The following is a 13,448-nucleotide window of genomic DNA, read 5'->3' on the forward strand; positions in this document are numbered from 1 at the left end:
AGGCACCAGTGGAAAGAGAAGGACTAATTGTAAAGCTTTCAAAAAAAAAAAAAAAGCTCCCAGAGATAATGACACCCCTGGTGAAGTTTTTAAGAATCATCTAGACTGGTAAATACCTGTTACTACTACATTCTTTGACATTATTAATTCTACAAGCTCAGCACCCTTGGAGTGGAATGCAAGTGTTGTGATACCTTTTGAAAAAAAAGGGTACGGGACTTTGCTATTTGACTAACTATAGACTTGCTAACTCTATTAACATTCTGGCCAAATTATACGTCAATACGTGCTATAAAAACTGGGTCAGATCATTTTCCCGGGAAAGATTGCGTTATGGGATTCTAAATGAAGGCTTTGTGCTTGCTCACTATTTATACAAATACCTAGCGATAAGAACTTTGGTGCCGCTGATAGGGAAAATCTGTGGGAACCGCTTGGGAGAAGTAAGTTGGATCAGTGTTCCTAATCAAATGGCAGGATCTTTGTTATCACTGGGAATCTTTTTCCGTAGGATTGCTACATTGCTTCCCTCTAATTAGGAGCCGGCGGCTGTTGGAGTGGCATCCACGCTATGGAAATAAGCTAGGAGGGAATCCGGTATTACCGCCAGAAGGAGATACGTACGCTAGGTCTGAAAACAATTGCAAGTAGCCTTCTTTTAAGGTGATATTGCCAGGATTTACAAATAAATAGAATTTCATCCGTTCCAAGGGTCCCAATTGACTGGGGATGCATCCCATTTTCCGATTCCTTGTTTTTGTGAAATTGCATCCTGATTTTTATGTCTGGGTTTCTTCTTTCGTGTGAGTTGGTATGCTTCTCATTCTTCAGGGATTCAGTCGAAATGCTAGTGTGAATCCCAGATTCAGGTGGGGAGCCATGTTGATTTGAAGTAGCAGAACTAAAATTTGAGTCCATTGGCATTGTTAAGAGCAATGAGGTTTTATTCAAGGTGTGAGCTTATGTCTGCATGCACAGTTCCTCAGACAATGAAATAGAAATCATCACAGGGCATATATAAGGAGAGAGTAAATTAGCAGCAAATTAGTCAATTCAGTTAATTATTCTAGCAAGGCACTTGATTGTGCTAAACATCTTCATGATGCTGCGTATTTGTTGGATATCTTCATGATGCTGTCTACTAATTTACTGTTAATTTACTCTTTCCTTATATAGGTACTCTGAGGGTTTCTGTTTAATTCCTCTGTCTGAGGAAGTATGCATGCAAACAAAAGCTAACTCCTTGAATAAAACTTGGTTGGCCTTAAAGGTGCCATTGGGAATGCCAGTTCGATTTCAGAGCTGAGAACAAAAAATGTTGCCTCTAACATCAATGCATGCGTGTGAATACTAAAGTACTGTTCAGTGTTGTTTCACGCATCACTGATCACCTCATGAACGCATCTATGCTTTTCTAGTTTGATCTTTACTGCAAAAAGCAGACACCGTCCTAAGGTTTTAACCTGGTGGACAACAGGATATTGTAAAGAAAATGACTACAGAATAGAGAAAGTGGAGTGGAGCCCTTATTGATATTTAAGTCACGCAGTGATACATTGTGTGAGAACTGAGGGGTGTTACCAGCATATTTCTAATTCATCTGTAAAGATGCTGGAGGGTAAAGAAGTTGGGTTAAATATAATGGTTCTTTTGTTTCAGATCCTTATCAGTTTTAGTGGACATTCTGCAATATGTCCTGCTGTTGATTAATCTCCTTTTGGTGGGCTATGAATGGTACACATCTGGGATGGGGGGAAATTTGTGACTTGCTATGTTATTTTAGAGTTAACTTGCAATTTATTAATAGAAAGGGCATAACTATTTGAATTAATTAATTAATGGTGTGACACAGGATTTACTAGAACAACTTATGTTATCGTATTTGCGTATAAGACGACTGGGCGTATAAGACGACCCCCCAACATTTCCACTCAAAATCTATATACATTACAATACTATGGGCCACTATGGGCAGCTATGTCTATCCCAACTAAAGTGCACCCGGCGTATAGGACGACCCCCCCACTTGGAGGCATGTTTTTCAGGGGGGGAAAGTAGTCTTATACGCCAGCAAATACTGTAATTAATTCCAGCATAATTCTTAATTTATTCCTAATTATTTTGTCCTTAATTAATTAAGAATTACACTGGAATGAAGAAACATAACTTGCTTAATTGAATAACTTAATTCAATAGCAGTTACTAAATAATTAAGGATTATGCTGGAATCCATAAGCATCACATTTTTACATGCCTTTAATCCTTTGGTGCGGGGAACACACAGACATAAATCGAGTGTTTTAGGTAGCCTTAAAACTCCAAATCCATCATGCAGTGTGACTACAAGTAGAACACAGGGGCACCAAAACATATGTGGCATTTCTGTAAAGCTAGCAAGTGATGACAAACAACAAACTGACGTACAACCAGTATCTGCCAGACGTCAAGTTACCAGCTAGATCCATTTCTTCAGAATTTGTCTGCTCAAGTTTGGGACTCCAGAAGAGAATTGTTTCAATGGTTAGTGTTTTATTTTACAATCTATGGTCCCTATCAGAGTCAGGGGGACTCGAATAAGCCTAGGAACCCACGAGGAGACATGTTGATTGTTTTCGACAAACCTTAGCCAACCTCGGGACGAATTCCTGTCTGCGCTCCCTTCTCCACACCAGCTGAACGTTTCCGCGAACATGGTGGACAAATTTCAACCAGCTGTGCCTTGAAACCCTCATTACCTCATCCTCCCAGATCTCCACCAGATGGTTCCAATTTTGAAATCACAGCAGAGAATGTTTGTCTTTCGGCTCCAGCAAAGAGTCGGGCCAAGTTCTTGTGAGTTTGCTAAGTTTCCCCGTTTTCTGGCAGACTCTCTGCGCGAGCGGTCCCACGAACCCTGCCGACCTCTCTCTTCACCTGCAGATAACTTTCCATTGTGCTTCTGCCAGGATATTTCCCGGCCCACCTTCCTTCCTTTTAACTTTTCCTTGAAGGTCGATTCATTTTACAAGTTCTTGGCCTCCGCGTTGAAGTCGGGCTCAGCCAATATTCTTGCTAGCTTGTTTCTAACACTCCTGCAGGATACATTTTTCAGAGACGTTCCTCCAGACATTAAATCACTCTGCCTCTCTCTGTGCGCTTTTTTTTTTTTTTAACCAACTGCCTTCAAGTTCTCGTTTTCCTGCTTTGCCTTTGATCTCAGTAGATTATTTCTGTGTGGTTGTGGTTTTGTAGTGATTTAAATCAGTAGCACTTGAAGGAGCTTTGATGCTCCTGTGGATCCTAATTGCAGCGGATTGTTATTAGATGCTCTTAGACTCTTCCATTGAAACTTGGAGGAATAGGTGATCCTTTGCTTATGTTCTTGAACCAGAGGGATTTATCCAGCCATCATTTTAGGTCAATATTACTCAGTTCTCCTCCTCCTCCGCTCCCCATCCCACATGGTTATGGTCCCCTTCCTTCCTTTTTTGCCAGCCAAAAATCTAGCCAGATTCAACCCAGAGTTTATTTGTGCCCCTTTCTAAATGCAAGATTTTAGCTCAGGCTTTCTCAACCAGGGTTTTTTGAAACCCTGGCTTTTCTTGACAGCCAACCAAGGATGACCTGGAATCGTTCTCCTTGATGGGCCAGCTTACTGTTTCCAGGAGTTTATTTCATGGGGAAGTATTCAAAATGGCATCCCAAACATCCACTCTGAAGTGGCAGACACCACCCTATCTCTTCAGGACAGGCCCCATCCCATGTAACCTTATGGTAGGTGACCCACTCAACATTTTAAAAACAGCCAAGGGACAGAGAAGCACACAACATTTCAAAGGAACATAAAGCCAAGTCTACATCACAGACTAAAATGACCTGTCTTTGTGGAATCCTGGGGATTTTTTTGAAGTAATTTTTTTTAGCAGAAACAGAAAGGCTAAGGATTCTGACTGAGAATTCAGCCCTATCATAAAACCTTGGGATTTGTTGCGGAAAACCATGATAAACCAAATATATGATCAGGGTGCATGTGAAATAGCGGGGAATCAAATCCGGCTCACCGGATTAGAAACCACTGCTTTTAACCACCACACTAAGCTAGTTCTGTGTCCATCCACTTAGATCAAATCCTCCCTCCCTCTCTCCCTCCGACTTGCTTGTGAGCGGTAACAGGGCCTCTGACTGCTGTGGAACACGGCACCTCAGGGGAAATGTGTTGCTCCGGGGTTGTGCCATTTCACCTCCTCTTTTTCTCACTGTACTAACCAGGGTAGCGATATCATCTTGAAGAGCCTGTGCCAGACGAGTGCCGGCATGGAAAGGTCATTAATGTCGATAAAAGAGGCGCCGTAATAGTTTCTTGAGTTGATTCTGATGATGTTATAATTGGGTTTCAGGGCGTTGGCAGGTGGGTGGGGGAAAGTAAATGACGGCTTCGCTCAATGAGGTCTGAAGAGGGAGACTGTCTTCAGAACTCTGGGCCTTGGTCTGGAACGGAAAGTGTGATGCCATGGCAGAGAGGCCAACTGAGCTGATGTGATCAAGAGAGATGAGGCGAGATCGATGTGCCAGACGGTGGCGAATTCTGGGCCATACCAGTTTATTGTCTCCTACTGGGGACTGATGACAGGAAGGCATGGATCTATGTGGGTTGGGATGAAGCGACGGGTTGGGCTGGGAGCCAGCTTAGCTGCCCCACCTCAGGCACGGTTGCATTTTCCCAGAGCCAGGCACCCTGCCTTCCTGTTCCTTAATCTTGGATAATTGCGGCCCCTGATGGAAAGCCAAGTAAGATATGGGTCTGGGCTGGCCACTCCGAAAAGAAGTTCAAAAGGCTTCTGGTTCAACCCAGGATTCAAGCATGGGAAAAAGGTAGAAGAAAATATTAATTTCCTCTAGACAAGCTCCTTGTTTGGATACTTACCTACTCTTCTTTTCTTGCCTTCTGCCCAGTTTTCAAACATACTGAGATTGGTGAAGCTCATCTATTAGAATGGTTGAACTTCTTCCCCATTTCGCTTCAACTTCCCCTTTTATGCATGGACAGCCCACTTGTTCATGAAGAAAAAAACAATTACATTTTCCTTTGAATGATGAAGCCCTTTGTACTGCTTTCACTGAAATTTTTCCAGCTCCCTATATGTTATCGATGAGTCTTGGAAGTTAAAAACAGCCTTCCAATGGTCCAGCGATTTGGGCATGTGGTTGGCTTTTAGTGCTGAGTTTTTGGGAGGGACACCTTTGACTTTCTCTAGATGAAGTTCTGGGAACAAGAGCACCTGCCTGTAATGACTAGGTCCCCACTGGGAATGCCATATGGTTAGGAATATAAATCTGCGTCTCTTTGTTCCTGTAACTTTTATTGGTTTCCTGGATCATCTCTTATTTGTGTCTTCTTGTGTTGCAGGTGTGCACGAGAATCAGGCATCCAGATGTGAGTGCATATTTGTTGGAAATCTAGCATATATTCTGTCTACAACTATCTAAGATTGCGGGCTGGTGGCTGAGTTTCTAAGGAGGACATCTTCTGCCTTTCTGCATTAATTTCATTCCATTTGGACATACTGTTCCTGTTATCTTCATCTGGCAATTCCCAAAGCATCTGCTGCAAGAAATATATTAATTTAAGCTTCTAAAACCCTTACAGAAGAGGCTGTCCACCGCATCTCTGGTTAAATCTCTGCTCTAGCCTTACCTCCTCTAATTAATGTAGCCCTTGGGTGGTTATCTTTCATCTCTGCATGATTTGCTGCTCTGGCCATGTCTCTCTCTATGTGTGAGTGTGTGGGGGGGTCATTTTTGCATCAGGTGCAATCAGCACATCCACTTGCTCCTGGTCCAGAAACCCAGATGAACGACCTGCTTTCAGAGGAGGCTGCTCATCCCATCTCTGCATGAATACTTGCCATGGAGTTGCCTTCTATCCTACCATTCTAAGGACAATGGGCATGTGAATAATGGCTTCGTCTGAGTGAAGCATAAATTCCAGGCAAAAAGATGGCCTGAACGTGTTTGACCTGACTCAGTGCACTACTCAGAACCCTCAAGTCAGAGCCCTCCAATGAGACTCTTCTCTCCCTTGCAGCCTGTGGACAGCCCCCCATCAGTCTCAACCGGATTGTGAAGGGACAGGACACAGTGCCGGGCGAGTTCCCCTGGCAGATCAGCTTGCAGCTGAACAAAAGGCACGTGTGTGGGGGGTCCCTCATCTCGGAACAGTGGGTTGTAACTGCAGCACACTGCTTCTATCAGTGAGTAGATGGGGGCTGGAAAATCTGGGCGGAGGACCTCCTTCCCAACCCTGCCGTCTCCCACCCTAAGAACGTCTCTGAACCCTGCCCCATGCTTGCCGTCCTGTTTCTAGGTTTAGGGATCTGTCCAAGTATCGCGTCCTCCTGGGAGTGAACCAGCTGTCCAATCCTGGTCCCCAGGCATGTTGCTTGGAGGTGAAGCAGGTCATCGTCAACCCAACGTATGCCGGCCAGACGACCAGCGGCGACATTGCCCTCGTGAAGCTGTCAAAGAGGGTCCGCTATTCAGATTTGATCTTGCCCATCTGCCTACCGGATGCCTCTGTGATATTCCCGCCAGGCAAACTGTGCTGGGTCACTGGCTGGGGCAACTTGCGCAATTCAGGTAGGACATAGAATCATAGAATCATAGAATCATAGAATCATAGAGTTGGAAGGGGCCATACAGGCCATCTAGTCCAACCCCCTGCTCAACACAGGATCAGCCCAAAGCATCCTCAAGCATCCAAGAAAAGTGTGTATCCAACCTTTGCTTGAAGACTGCCAGTGAGGGGGAGCTCACCACCTCCTTAGGCAGCCTATTCCACTGCTGAACTAGGAAAGGTCTAAGAGAGAGAGAGAGAGACAGAGAGACAGAGACAGAGACAGAGACAGAGACAGAGAGAGACAGAGAGAGAGACAGAGACAGAGAGCCTGTCCCAGGCTATCAAAATCTGTATACAGTATAATATTCATCAATATCAATAAGATATTGAATCCAACATCAAAATGTCTCTTGTCTCTATTTTAATGATTAATGGAGCCACCGAGGTGGACTCTAGTTTTTTGCCGTTTTCAATGTTGAATTTTCATCAGTGGTTGTTTCCTCCTATGATTGTGACAATTATCCTAGCGAGTTTCCAATATTTCAATATTCATCCAACTCAAAGTTAAACTCTATTCATATAACACCGGCCTTCAGCTCGCAGGTAGGGGAGAGCTTTGTCAAGAGACCGCTCCCCGTGTTGTAGTTGTCCCCAAAGATGCCTGCCAGCCATTTCTTTACAGAATTTCTTTCCTAAAACTGCGCTATTCCATCTTTCCCTGTGGCTGAGGGAGGATTAGAAGTCCCCAAATGGAATAAACCGCTAATAAAACCACTCCCCTGTAAAAGGAAATGCCTGTGGCCTACAACCTATTAAAACTCCTAGATTTATGACTTGCGTTAAAAATAAGTAGCTTTTTTTTTTAATGGCTCAGTAGAAGGAAGAGAGATCAAGGGCTTTAGCCATCAGCTGGGTTCCCTGCCAGCCACTGGGCACTCTGCAATCTGGAATAGCTTAAGTATTTTGTCAGTATTAGAACCATCTGCTCTGACAGGCCATGGCTCTCCAGGGTCTCTGAAGTCATGGGGAAAGGGAAGTGAAGCGGAGAGACGGGGACAAATACGTGGCAGAACGGGGATATTGTAAGTACATCAGAAGAGCCCTGTGGGAACAGACCAAAGGTCTGGGCAGGATCCAACCAGCTTGTTCGCCCAGTCTCCTGCAATTCATTTTTATTTATTAGTCGATGTTTATACTGCCCTACTCCCCTAGGGCTCCGGGCATTTCAAGACGTGGATTAAAATGCATCAAAACAATTACAGATTAAATTAAATGTTATTAAAAACAGCACCAATGCACTAATTCACAGGGAGAGCTTTAGGATTCACCAATCCACAGGGAGAGCTTCAGGACTCTCCAGCTCAATGATATGTGGTGTTGTCATTGCAGTTGACCTTCCCTCCCCACGAACCCTCCAGAAGTTGCAGGTGCCCATCATTGACTCCAAGACGTGCAGCAAACTCTACCAAACCAACATGGGCGATGGCCTGACCCCACGGATGATCAAAGACGACATGATCTGTGCTGGGTTTGCTGAGGGCCGGAGAGATGCCTGCAAGGTGAGAGGGTCACAGCTTTTGCTAATTAAGGGGCAGGCAAAAGTATAGCGTAAAACTGGAGAATCTTGATGGATCTAAAACTGAAATCACATTAGTCCAGCATCCATTTCCCCCGAGTGACTAGCTGGCTGTTTCCTGGAAGCTCACAAGCAGAGCACAAAAGCAATAGCTTTCAGGATTCCATTTCTGAATCAGTTCAGTTTGGTTATCATGACTCTATTAGCACCGTGTTTCTTTTTAGAGCCCCCTAAACCAATGACCACTACCCACCACCCCAGTAGGAGGGCACTGAAGTCCATAAAGTGCCATATGTGAAAAAATAACTTTAGTTTGGCTCTCCTGAACTCCTGAACCCACCTCTGTTCTGCTAGGATGGGTGATAGAGAAAAGATCTTTTCTGACATTGGATCTGTGATCACTAGAAGCCTGAAGCCACATATAGTACGAGGGTGCTCTGCTCATAATGCACTGGTATGTGTGGTCACCACTTTGCGGAAAGGGGGAAATCTGTGGATTTTAAATGAAACAAGTATGAATAGATGGCATTGTTTTAAGCGTTTGTTCTTTACATTTGTTATTGGATGAAATTTTGTCTAGAAGCCACCATGTCAAATAGGTTTTTGGAAAAATTGCAGTCATATAATAGCTCACAGGAAATTGCTGCCCGTTCATTTTCAAGGATAAGTTGTTATTTTAATGGATCAAAGGTTTTGGCTGTCAAGCTCGCTTCATTTTCAGACCCATTTAACTATCCATATTCTTTCTGTTGGATTTTCTTCGTTCCACTAATACCTTGTTCTTTTTCTCCATTACAGTCAGATCCTGTAATTTGAACACCAAATCTTAGCATCTGGTATTGTTTGATCTTTACAGAATTTAGCAACCCAGAAGTTCCCAGAAGTTAGGTACAACAGAAATATATTAGGTTAAGGTTTGCATCCAGCTTGTTCTCTTTCACTCAATCTCACCCATTTCCTCCCCTTATTATAGACTCAATTTGTCTATACAGATCTCACGAACATCAGTAGAGGCAATTTTGTGGTCAAAGGAGACCCCTCCTCACCAATGGAAAAGCTGGCTGGATTCAACCTTCTCATCTTCACACCCAATCATTCCTTGAATGTTACTCCAAAATGTTTCTAGCACACCTGTTGACTCATGGCCAATAGGATAACTCTGTTTTAAAAATTTAACAGTTTAGTCATGGAGAGCCTGGCTTCCAACATTGGTCATCCAACCTGAGAGTTCCATGCTCAGAACTTACGTAATTCCCAAACATATGCAGGCCCAATTAGGATCAGAACCGCAGTGTGCGAGAAGAACCTATGGGTCACTTTTTCCTCAGCTGGGGAAATATGCTTATGTGCTCCATATTAATTTGGAAACCTGGGACGGTTTCAGGGAAACTGTGTAGGGCCAGGGATGGCTGAACTGTGGCTCTCCAGATGTCCATGGACTACAATTACCACGAGCCCTTGCCAACACTATGCTAGCAGGGGCTCATGGGAACTGTAGTCCATGGACATCTGGAGAGCCACAGTTCGGCCACGCTGGGGGAAGGTTTAAGAGTCCTCTCTTTATACATCATAGAATCATAGAATCATAAATCATACGCTGTATTTTAGGATAAAGAAGAAAATTTATTTATGGAACTACATACTGTGATAGTGCAGGGAGATATAGGGACAGGCATCTGCTCTACATAGCTACCTAAAAAGAGAGAGACTAAATCTTTTGAGATGAAGCAGGATATTGCCCTAAGAGGAGCAATCTAAGGACAGACAAAAAAGCACACTTAATAGGAAAGGTCCTGAACTCTCTGACCTATCTAACAGCCTTCTTGCTGCCCCCTTCAGGGTCTCCTTCTCTTCTCATCTTCTCATCTCTTCTCATCTGTACACCAGACATTGTCTATTCCAACAGTGTTTTGTTTTTACTGATTTTAATTGTCTTGGTTCCCAGGGTGATTCCGGAGGTCCCATGGTGTGTTTTGTTGGTCATTCCTGGGTCTTGGCCGGCATTGTCAGCTGGGGAGAAGGATGTGCTATCAAGAACCGCCCTGGTGTGTACAGTCGACTTACGTACTATCAAAACTGGATCCACAGCCACATCCCGGACATCAAGTTTGTCAAAGACCCGAATGGCCATGAATTACGGGATTGGCAAGCCATTTCCAGAGGCCAAAAGGGTGCCAGAGTTCACTTAACCGGCCATGCTTCCTCCCTCATTGCCAACATTTTGATCTTATTGGTGTGTCTACTGATTCTTATGTAACCAAAAGACAAGGGAAAGTTTCCTTGTTTTCATAACCATCCACTTATAGAACGCTGTTTAAGTCATTGTTGACCCTCTGCTGGACTGAATTTGTCCTAGTGAAGCATAAGCCACAACAGTAGCAAACAACCTGGGTTTTCGTTGTCTCTTTACAAGAAAAAAAAAAGATTTTTCTTTCTATGTGTTGGTGGAAATTCCTTTTAAAATAGTTGCTATTTGTTTCAGGAGACATTTCAAGAACTTAGCCGCAGTACAAGCCAACTAATTCAAATGATGAATATCCTTCTGCCTCGGAGGAGGATCTTAAATTGGGTAGAAATGGTGGGAGAGGTGAGGATTTTTGCAAGTTCTTTTTCAAATTTCTCCGTATTAATTAAAAAAAACCCCACAACACTACTGCTTAACTAGCAGGCAAGCCTTCCCACTGCAAAATGAATGCTGGTATTCGAACGTTGTCAGAATCCTCACCAACACCAATTCATATCCAGCAGAAACCTGTTGACCAACATTTGTGGTGGGATGAACTTTCAAAAACCAAAGCTCCCTTAGTCAGACGCAAGTAAGAATGGACATCCATTGTTTCCTGTATCCCAGTCTGAAGGGGTGAGGCAGGAAGCAAATGTACAATGCAAAATGGAATTGATTTGTTCAAAGAAGTGAAGGAATGCCGAGAGACAGAAACTTAGCAATTGTAGTGAGATAAGACTCTTGCGTCCTTATTCGGTCCTGGGGGTTAGAGGGACTACAAACATAATACGTAAGATATTAGAAATGCATATTATGATGATCTGACATTTTCACAATGCAGCTGCTTGAAGAATCAGTTAACCATTTGAATACATGCAGACGCCTAATTCCAAGTCAGACTTTGGCCTAGCAAGGCCAGTATTGTCTACTCTGAGTAGCGGCTGCTCTCCAGGGCAGGGTTTCTCAACCAGGGTTTCATGACAGACCTGGAAGGGTTTCCTGAATAGGTGGGTGTTATTTTTTTATATTTTTTAAAAATTTGTTAAACTTTTATCAGGTGATATGACCATATATGGCTGGCCCCACTCTTCCAAAATGGCCAATGATGAGCCTGTAGGGGGTTGGGAAGGGGAGGGGCCTTTGGTGGGCTTGGACGCAGCTATGCTTCCCTACCATATTCTGCATGATTGCACCACTTTTGGGGCTTCTCAAAGCCTGAAGAATATTTCAGGGGTTTCTTAAGGGTAAAAAAGTTGAGAAAGGCTTTTCCAGGGTCTCAGGCTGAGATTTTTTCACATGACTTGCTACTTGAACCTTTTAACTGGAGATGCCAGGGACTGAACCTGGGACTTTTGGCACACAAAGCAGATGCTTTGCCACTGAACCACAGTCCTTCTTTGTTTGGGAATTTAAAATAGGTTTCCTTTTCGATCTGAACCTCTGTTTTTGCTGAACATATCTTGCACGTTTTAAGGAGGGGATTAGGAAATAAAGTTTTGTTGTTCTGGTTGAGAGATGTGCATTATCTTTCGATTGCTTGGGAAGATGGGGAAAAGGACATTTATTTGCAAAAAAAACTACACATTTCTCTGCGGAAGTGGGTGATGTGAGTCAACAGGCCCTGAACAGAAAAAGAGATATATAAAAAAAACCTTGATGGAGACATCATACATTTGTTGTTTTGTAGGGCTGTAGAGTACAGAGATCAGTTTCCTTCGAGAAAATGGCTGTTTTGCAGGGTGGACTCAATAGCAATACACTAGGATTGCCCACTCCCAGGTAGAAGAAGTAGAGTTGGTTATTATACCCAGCTTTTCACTGCCTGAAGAAATCTCCAAGCGGCTTCCAATCACCTTCCCTTCCTCATCCCACAACAGATACCCTGTGATGTTGGTGGGGCTGAGAGAGCTCTGACAGAAACTGCTCTGTGAGAACAGCACTATCACAACTGCGATGAGCCCACCAATGCGATGAGAAGCGGGGAATCAAACCTGTCTCGCCAGATTAGAAGTCATCGCTGTGAGCCACTACACCACACTGGCGGGAGGTCTCACAGAATTCTTCTGGGCAGAGTTCAAACCTGCAAGGCACCATGGAGCAGCACCATGGAGCTGAAGACAATAAAATGATTTTATGGTGCAGAGAAACAACTTTGTACCAAAAGAGAGAGAGAGAGAAATTCCTAACTGTCTGCCCTCTTCTGTAGTTCATTCTGTTCTGCAGGCAAGCAGGGAGGAAAAGTGCTTAAAGGAGCAGGAAGTCTCCAAATGAGCCAATCAGGACACATATTGAAAAATACCAGGAAGTCCCTAGTGTAGCTGAATTGGACATCTCCTCTGATGCCTCCTGCAGGACACTGTTCCTAGTCTGCTCAATCATGCATACTGCAGACCTTGGCTCTTCCAACAATCTGACTGATCTTCAGGTTGTAGAGATCAGTAAACTGCTGTTCTGGAAGGTGGACTGTCATGGTTCTCTGCTGAGGCTCCTCCTCATCTTGAACCTCACCTCCTCCATGCTCCACCCACAATTCTCCAGGAATTTTCCAACCTGGAGCAGGCAACTATAGATGGTAGGCTGTATTTCCCTTCTGCAGATCACTAGGCAGAGAAGCCTGCTCTTAATGGTAGCTTGCCACACTTTAGTGCAGGGGTGGACAAACTGTGGCTCTCCAGATGTCCATGAGCTACAGTTCCCATTCTGCACTCATGGGAATTGTAGTCCATGGTCATCTGGAGAGCTTGAGTTTGGCCACCCCTGCTTTAGGGTCAGATTTGTTCTTAAAAACCATCCACATTTTCTTTGTAAAAGGAGAAGAACCACTTGGCCTCTGGCTGTGCTCATGGGCTATGCTCCACCATGGTGCACACACAGCTCTCAAAGGGGTAGGGATCTCCATTCACTCACAGATGAATAAACCCCTGCCTAGGCCTATGATTCTCCGCAGGTATTAAGGCAGATCAGCCTCCCAAGCTCTTCAGCACCTTGTCTACCGCCTCCTTTTCTTGGCTTTCATTTCAGCTTCGCTTTGGCAAGGAAATTTCCTAAACAAA

General features: G+C 44.0%; 1 protein-coding gene across 1 annotated transcript in view; it reads left to right on the top strand.

Annotated features, from left to right (window-relative positions):
• Positions 1–10,816, top strand: part of LOC143825137 (serine protease 27-like) — a 44,572-nt gene extending 33,756 nt beyond the window's left edge. The window contains exons 3-7 of the mRNA XM_077313161.1: positions 5,387–5,413; positions 6,065–6,230; positions 6,344–6,615; positions 7,985–8,154; positions 10,117–10,816. Of these exons, the coding sequence (XP_077169276.1) occupies positions 5,387–5,413; positions 6,065–6,230; positions 6,344–6,615; positions 7,985–8,154; positions 10,117–10,428 (947 nt within the window). The 3' untranslated portion in view covers positions 10,429–10,816. The remainder of the gene's footprint in view (positions 1–5,386; positions 5,414–6,064; positions 6,231–6,343; positions 6,616–7,984; positions 8,155–10,116) is intronic.
• The last annotated feature ends 2,632 nt before the right edge of the window (positions 10,817–13,448 follow it).

The sequence above is a fragment of the Paroedura picta genome, chromosome 16 (assembly GCF_049243985.1).
Source record: "Paroedura picta isolate Pp20150507F chromosome 16, Ppicta_v3.0, whole genome shotgun sequence".
Taxonomy (NCBI): Eukaryota; Metazoa; Chordata; class Lepidosauria; order Squamata; family Gekkonidae; genus Paroedura; species Paroedura picta.